Source organism: Anolis carolinensis, chromosome 2, assembly GCF_035594765.1.
Source record: "Anolis carolinensis isolate JA03-04 chromosome 2, rAnoCar3.1.pri, whole genome shotgun sequence".
In the NCBI taxonomy this organism is placed as follows: Eukaryota; Metazoa; Chordata; class Lepidosauria; order Squamata; family Dactyloidae; genus Anolis; species Anolis carolinensis.
In genome coordinates, this window is record NC_085842.1 from 219,323,405 (window position 1) to 219,331,857 (window position 8,453).

At 38.7% G+C, this 8,453-nt stretch overlaps 1 protein-coding gene across 1 annotated transcript in view; it reads right to left on the reverse strand.

Annotated features, from left to right (window-relative positions):
* Positions 1 to 8,424, reverse strand: part of wdr3 (WD repeat domain 3) — a 33,369-nt gene extending 24,945 nt beyond the window's left edge. Inside the window, exons 1-5 of the mRNA XM_008115273.3 lie at positions 8,288 to 8,424; positions 6,388 to 6,590; positions 4,654 to 4,863; positions 3,380 to 3,498; positions 1,398 to 1,476 (exon numbers count right to left, since the gene is read on the reverse strand). Coding sequence (XP_008113480.1) covers positions 1,398 to 1,476; positions 3,380 to 3,498; positions 4,654 to 4,863; positions 6,388 to 6,558 — 579 coding nt within the window. The 5' untranslated portion in view covers positions 6,559 to 6,590; positions 8,288 to 8,424. The remainder of the gene's footprint in view (positions 1 to 1,397; positions 1,477 to 3,379; positions 3,499 to 4,653; positions 4,864 to 6,387; positions 6,591 to 8,287) is intronic.
* Between the last annotated feature and the right edge of the window lie 29 nt (positions 8,425 to 8,453).

The window sequence follows — 8,453 nt, forward strand, 5'->3', positions numbered from 1 at the left end:
GTCCTCGTGGACAACAAGTTAAACATGAGCCAACAATGTGATGCGGCTGCTAAAAAAGCCAATGGGATTCTGGCCTGCATCAATAGGGGAATAGCGTCTAGATCCAGGGAAGTTATGCTCCCCCTCTATTCTGCCTTGGTCAGACCACACCTGGAATACTGTGTCCAATTTTGGGCACCACAGTTGAAGGGAGATGTTGACAAGCTGGAAAGCGTCCAGAGGAGGGCGACTAAAATGATTAAGGGTCTGGAGAACAAGCCCTATGAGGAGCGGCTTAAAGAGCTGGGCATGTTTAGCCTGCAGAAGAGAAGGCTGAGAGGAGACATGATAGCCATGTACAAATATGTGAAGGGAAGTCATAGGGAAGAGGGAGCAAGCTTGTTTTCTGCTGCCCTGCAGACTAGGACACGGAACAATGGCTTCAAACTACAGGAAAGGAGATTCCACCTGAACATCAGGAAGAACTTCCTCACTGTGAGAGCTGTTCGACAGTGGAACTCTCTCCCCGGGGCCGTGGTGGAGGCTCCTTCCTTGGAGGCTTTTAAGCAGAGGCTGGATGGCCATCTGTCGGGGGTGCTTTGAATGCGATTTCCTGCTTCTTAGCAGGGGGTTGGACTAGATGGCCCATGTGGTCTCTTCCAACTCTACTATTCTATGATTCTATGATTTACCAGATTTTCACAGTGCCCATCTTCCACTCCATGTCTGGTTACAGTTGGCTTTCGAAAGGATAATGTAACTTATCTACATTAGTCAATCAATTAGGGTGGATCTTCTGATAATGTCTTAATGGTCAAACTAGGAAACAACCTTCTGTACAAACTGCCTACTGAAATGAATGTGTTAGTTTGCAATGCCTGGTGTGAAGCCTTACATATTTCAGTTTGGGAAATATGTTAAGTGCCACCAGACTGGCTAAACCATAGCAGAATGGGAAGTAATTAGGCTGTTTTTGTAAAGTATTGTGTCTTGTAAATTACACAAATGCAAAATACTCTGTTCAATTCTAGAAAATTGAAGAATTGAACAAAGCCTCTAAACATCCTAAAGGCTGCTGTACATTTGAGATAATGTTACTGCCCTATGCACATCAAATTTATATCACAGTTTATTAAAGGAATGGGACGTAAAAGGTAGGTAGGTAGCAACTTTCCACCGCAACTCTATAGATAGGAGGAGGGCAAATATTCTTCCTTTTAGAGTCTGAGGGCATTTTCCCCTCTTTTTGTTTCCTCTAAAACATCCATGATAGCCACCTCTCAAAAAACCCAAACAACCTGGAAAGTTTCAGCTTGAACAAAAATGACTGCTTGAAATCACACATCATGTCTGTCATGCTGGTTTAAAAACCAAAGCAAAAAATAACTGCAACATCTGCAGCTTTTCGTTGTATTTACCTCACTTCGGTGCCCAACCAATGTTTTGAAGCAATGCTGAGTATCCAGATCCCACCATTTTACCAAAGTGTCTTTTCCACTGGAAAGGGAAAAAAACAATTACACAATGACAAGGATCTCATATCAGTTAACATACATGTTAGATCGATATTGAAAACTCATGATAAAAGTTTCACTTTTCAGTAAAGGCTACGGTATGTCTCCAATATCAGGCACATTTATACAAACTGAGAGATCTAATTTTTCAGTTCCATTGGCCAATGATGTTGTACTATATTTAACTGTTTATATTAAAACGTTTATTTATTTATACATGTTGAATATCCCTTAGCTAGAAATCCAAAATGCTCCTTGTTTTCTCGTGGGCTGTGTACACAAACTTTGTTTCATGCACAAAACTAATAATATAATATAATGAATTTTGTGTTTAGATTTGGGTCCCACCTTCGAAATACTTTATTATGTATATACAAATATTGCAAAACCTTTTAAAAAATCCAAAACACTTCTGGTTTCAAGCATTTCAGATTAGGTACACTCTACCTATATCCCACCTTTTACCAAACGTAGGAACTATTTAGATTACCTTTAGTCATACTTGGTTTAATTTCCATCAAACACCCACGACAACACCTCATACAACCAAATAAACACAATATATTTACATTTGCTATTAAACCTGCAAGTTATCCACCATATTCATTACCTGAAATCTACATATTTGACATCACATGAGACTATTACAGCTGTATCTTCTTGGTGAAGATAATTTATACCCTCATTAATTTATCCAGAAAAGCTTCTTAGGGCAGAGGTCTCAATCTGATAATTTGAGACTTCCACGGAAGCACCCATAAATAGTTTCTATAGAATACAAGACTTGTAACAAAATGACTATGTTGAGAAACTGATTCAAAACTCAGCAAAGAAATAAAGTACAAGTTGATGTTATACATTAACTCCAAAAACAAACCAAATATTTGACCTTAATAAACTACAGCAAAAGGCAAACAGAAGACAAATAAAAATAAATTGCTATCCATCTGGAATGATAGTATATAAATAATCCTAGCCATTGTTCCTTTCTAAAGTTGCAATCTTATGAATGCTTATATAGAATGGAGTGAACTGTAGATTTGGGCCCTTTCAAAAAAGCCCTATATCCCAGGATCTGATTCCAGGTTTTCTGATGTAAACGGCATTATACGAGTCTGCATTGCCAGATAATCTGGGAAGGGCCTTCTGTAGCACATCATATAATTGTTGTTTTAAGACCTGAGAGAAAGGGACTGCTTTCTCTATCTCTTCCATGGATTTATGCTCATGTCAACCCTCTACCACAATGATTCTCAACCTGTGGGTTCCTACATATATTAGCCTTCAACTCTCAGAAAGCCTAACAGCTGGTAAATTAGCAGGGATTTCTGGAAGTTTTAGGCCAAAACACCTGGAGACCCACAGGTTGAGAACCACTGCTCTACCAGTTTTACTTTTTTCAGCGTAAGATTTCCAATAGGGAGAGCACAATCCCATTCTTGCAACAACTCCATTGGCTGCCATTGTGTTTCTGAGCACAAATCAAAGTACTGGTTATGACTTATATGGTTCAGATCCAGGCTATTTGGCAGACTGTATATCCTGGTATGAACCTGTGCAGACTCTGAGATCATCAGGAGAGATCCTTCTTTCATTTCCAACACCACTGCAAGCTCAGTAGCGGAGGTGTAAGAGAGTAAATTCAATGTAAAATTAAAATGGGAAATGGGAAACTATCATAATAAATTTTATTTTCATATTCCATTAGAGGGAATGTATATTATGTATTTGTCTCCATTAATAGCTACTTCACTGCACTATGTTCTGCTTATGCCAGGTTCCTTTTATCTCTTTCTCTCTTTTTGTATTAAATTTACAAAGTACTTAAAATGAACTCATTAAGTCAGGTCCCCACCTTGTCTATAGTCACATTTAAACACCTTTACCTGGATATCAGAATATTCTTTTCCTTAAAGAAAAGCAGCTGTGTGATGGCATCCTTATGACCCTTCAGACGGTACAAACCACTCTCATTGATCACATCCCAAACAATGACGTCTGTGTCCTAGAAGAAAAAAGGAAATTCTGTCAGTTACTACAATAGCCACATGCCCTGGCATTCCAATTTAGCAGGGAATTCAGTCTATTTCTCACCTTCTCCCCACCACAAAAAGGATTTAAAACATTGAAATACCAACTGGTAATTTACTATGGAGTAAAAAGTTGAAATTGTCTTAATCTTCTAATTAAGAAATTGCTTGAAGGTCAGAGGCAAGGAATTTATGATTTAGTGTTAAATTTTAATTCATATTCCATCTTTCTATGGCAAGTCATCCTCAGAGTGGTTTACAATAAACTAAACTCTTAAAGCAAAAGATTCTTCCTACATATATTTGGAAATAAGACTCCCTTCTATGTTGAGCCATAGCTCAGTTGCCACTGCTTCTCCCTTTCCCCAATGCTCTTCTACCGCTTTTGGCGGAAGTTAAACAATGTATTGTTTAATTGTTTAATTAACTGTATCACTGATTTAAAACACCTGAAGGGCTGCACAAACTGCAGCCCTTCAGACGTTTGGGCCTCCAACTCCCAGAAGTCTACCCATCTTGTACAATGGCCAGGAATTCTGGGAGCTGAAGTCCCAAACATCTGGAGGGCTGTAGGTTGTCCAAACCTGAATTAAAAACATGTTTTATTTCCCTTCTCAAAATAACTGAACTTCAGTGAAATTAACTAGTCATAAATTCAAAACAGAAAAGCAAGTGGGCCCAAAAAAATGGGTAGATTGCCACCTACATGTAGAGCTCTCAAAGACAAATTCTTAGTGAAAGAGCGGGTTTATCAACCAATTAATTATGACATTTGAGTTGAATCTCAATGTTGACAGACATTCAGAGGCAAGTGCACCTCTTAATATGAGCTGTCTGGTGGCAAAGATAATTTAGATTTAGAGTATTTTTTATCCTGCTTGACAACCAGGCAACACTCAACCAAACATTTTTTTTAAAGGCGGCGGGAGATGCTGTATCTTCAATTGTGATCAACTGAGATGTCCCAAGAACCCCACAGCATGCATTTACTTCATTGAGCTCCAAAGTAATAATAATAAACTTTATTTATACCCCGCCACCATCTCCGCAACGGGAGACAACGCAAAGTACATGCGACATTCCTCAGTAGCATTGATTAAGACCAGTTGTCCCCACTCTCCACATCTCACCTTTGATCCTGAAGCTAGCTTTCCACCCAGGTCATCATATCTCAGGGAAGTAACTGTGGCTTTGTGACCGTTGAATGTGATGTTTTCTTCCCCACTTACGAGGCTGAATATACTAATTGAGCCATCCTCATATCCAACAGCCAAATGCAGATTATCTGGAGAAGGGCAAAGAGCAGTAACCTCCTTCTTACGACCTTGAAGTGCCAAAACCTGCAATGTGAAATATACAGTATTTTAACCATGTGAGTGCACATGGGAATAGTTTGGAATAACACTTTTTAAAATTAAATACAAGCCATATGCTTCATAGCTCATAATACAGATCTATTAACAGCTATCATAATTTACTTCTTCGTTCAGATCTTCATTCCTTTCTAACGGAGGCTAACAAGTGGCACTAACATGGACAAATCAAACATATGAAAAGCCCATCAACAGGATATCTTTCTTCTTTTTCACAGAAAATGACACTGTGCTTAGTACAGGAGGTGATATATACTCATTATGCATCATAACTATAGGTAATCTTATTGTTCACTAACGTCTTCAAATCCTTTTGTCCAGGTGAGCAGCCATTATTGAATCCTGAAGTAGAAAATCCCATAGTGTTACTACACATTGTGTTAATTACTGTACATCACAGTTCTGCTTATGTATCCAGAATATCCCCCAATTCACGTTTAGTCTCTCTAGTATGAAAGAGAAAACTTCTTCCTATCTACTTCTTCCACACCACGTTTCATTCTGCACTCCTCTAATTTTTTTTCCTTTACTTGGTTTTATAAAGCTGCAGTTGCTCATCCCATCTTTGGTTTCAGCTACTTAAAGTTGTATACGTATCTAATAAATTACATAATTACTATTCACTTAATAAAATGCCAGTATTGTTATGAACTGGTGCTACAGGTTGAGTAACCCTTATCCGAAATGCTAAGAGTTTTAAATTTTGGATTTTTTTCAGATTGTGGAATATCTGTATTTGCATATAAGTCAAAGCATATAATTAATTTCTATTCACTCATTATGCAACTTATACACATAACTAGAAGGTAATTTCATGCAATATATTTTACCTTTTTTTGCATGAAACAAAGTTTGTGTACATCAAAAGCAAAGCTGCTACTATCTCAGCCAACCATGAGGACAATTTTGGAATATTTTGGAATTCCAGATAAGGGATGCTCAACCTGTATCAGTTTTCAAATTTTGTTGCAGTTAGTAGGATGTGTTGTTTTCTCAGTGGAAAAAAAAAAGAAAATTAATCCCTATACCTTCAGCTTTAGTCACTTACTCTCTTGCACTACTTACCATTTAAAGATAATTCAATGGACACTCTATTTTGCTAAAGGACTGGTAACAGTGTAATAGACAAACATGAATAAACGTGACTACACAGATAAAAAGAGATACAAATACATTTGCAATATGCCTTTTCACTAGCACAGATTTCTATATCGAGAAAGGAGGGATACAAATTAAATAAATAGCATGGATATTTTTCAACAAATTGTATTTTTTTCTGGAAACATTCCACAGAATCTTTTCCACGCACCATCTCTGTTACACCCTGCCTCTTTCACATTCTGCGACAGCTAAGAATGGCCAAAGGGTTTTAGAAATTCACTACCAGCATCATGACAATTTCATAAAACCTTTTATAGCCACATAACTGAAAACCAGCAAAACAAACATATGACTTCTAAATCAACTGCTACAAAAAGTTAATAAGCTCACCTTGTCTCCTGTCCTTGTATCCCAAATGAAGACATGTTCACAGGCTGGCACTGCCACATAGCGGCCCTTTTCACCTCGTAGACTCACATAGACAATATTGCCTTTTTGGCTAGCAACAACTCCAAAAAGGGCAGTGCTAGTATAGCGCAGATATTGCTTAGTGAGACCCATAAAAGGTTTTCTAGATCTTTACACAATAGCCTCTGGAGAGAGAGAAAAAAAAATGCAATACTTGTAACACTGTTAGGTAAAAACGTTATCACTGACCCTCAACCAGCATTATTGCTCATGCATTTTTTAACCTATAATATTTTGCATAAGACTACATTATCAACATATTACAATATTTATACACTTCACACACTTTGTTCAATTGGGGCCACAAAACTCCTTTTTCCAGGATTCTCACTATCTCCACACTAAATTGGTCCCACAATGACACCTATTTTTTTATTTTCTCTATGAGATTAATCTATCTCACAGCTGACTCTGGAGACAGGATATACGCATGAGAGGAGACCACATGCATCCCACTGGAATTTAGAAGAAAAGGTAGAAACATGAGAAATAACAGCCCGTCCTTAACATAACCTGTGGTAGATGGAGATTCTCATCACGGCACTACTGTATTCTGAATAATGACTGAACCAAAGTAAGAAAAATATTTCAAGTAATAATAATATAATAATAAAACTTTATTTATACTCCGCCACCATCTCCCCAACGGGGACTCGGGGCGGCTTACATGGGGCCATGCCCAAAACAATACAATGTAAACAGCATTTAAAAGAACAGCACACCACAATACAATAAGCAATACAATAAATAATATCCATTACAAAATAAAACAAGAAGACAATGAAAACTAGGGCAGACCACATGAACATTAAGTTAAAACTCGGGGTGAGAAAGACATAAAAATAAAAACCACAGCGAACAGGGTCATAAGGGAGTGGGGTATTCTGGAGGATAGATATTAGAGGGAGCAACGGAAAAGAAAAGTAGACTACTGTAACACGCTCTACGTTGGGCTGCCCCAGAAGAGCGTTCGGAAACTCCAACCGATTCAAAGATCAGCAGCCAGGTTGCTTATAGGAGCTGGCCAACTGCAACATTCACACTTGCTTCAAGCAGACAAGAGTTCTTTCTCCCATCCTGGACCTTGAACAGATATATAAACCTCCCTTGCCTAGTTTCCAACAGACCTCACAACCTCTGAGCATGCCTGCCATAGATGTGGGCAAGACGTCAGGAGAGAACGTTTCTGGAGCATGGCCATACAGCTTGGAATACTCACAGCAACCCCGTGATTCCAGCCATGAAAGCCTTTGACAACACATCAGTGGTCATTATTTTTTGTTTTCTTAATGTTCAACAACAAGCTTCCCTTTGCACTTTGAATTCCTTTGACTTTCCTCACTAATCTAGTCAACTCATTGCTATGCTTCTGGAGGTTTTTAAACAGAGGCTGGATGGCCATCTGGCTGGAGTGCTTTAATGGATGGAGAAATGCCCTTCGCATGTGTCTTTCTGTGCTCAAGTCCACAGGCGAACGCAGCTACAGTAGAGTCTCACTTATCCAACATTCTGGATTATCCAAGGCATTAATGTTTCACTATATCGTGATATTTTGGTGCTAAATTTGTAAATACAGTAATTACTACATAACATTACTGCGTATTGAACTACTTTTTCTGTTAGATTTGTTGTATAACACGATGATTTGGTGCTTAATTTGTAAAATCATAACCAAATTTGATGTTTAATAGGCTTTTCCTTGATCCCTCCTTATTATCCAACATATTCGGCTATCCAACGTTCTGCCAGCCCGTTTATGTTGGATAAGTGAGACTCTACTGCACTGACTTTCTCTTCTTGTCAGAATCACGCTTCCACTCACCCGTCCCCTCTCCCGCCGGAAGTCTTCTCCACGAGGCGGAGAAAACCACAGAGCGTCACCGGAGAGGAAGAGGCGGGACGACTAGAACCGGAAGCACAGCACAAGAGGGCCGGGCCACAGAGCGCAGGAATTGCCCTTTATGGGAGAGGGAGGCGGGGCCGTTTGA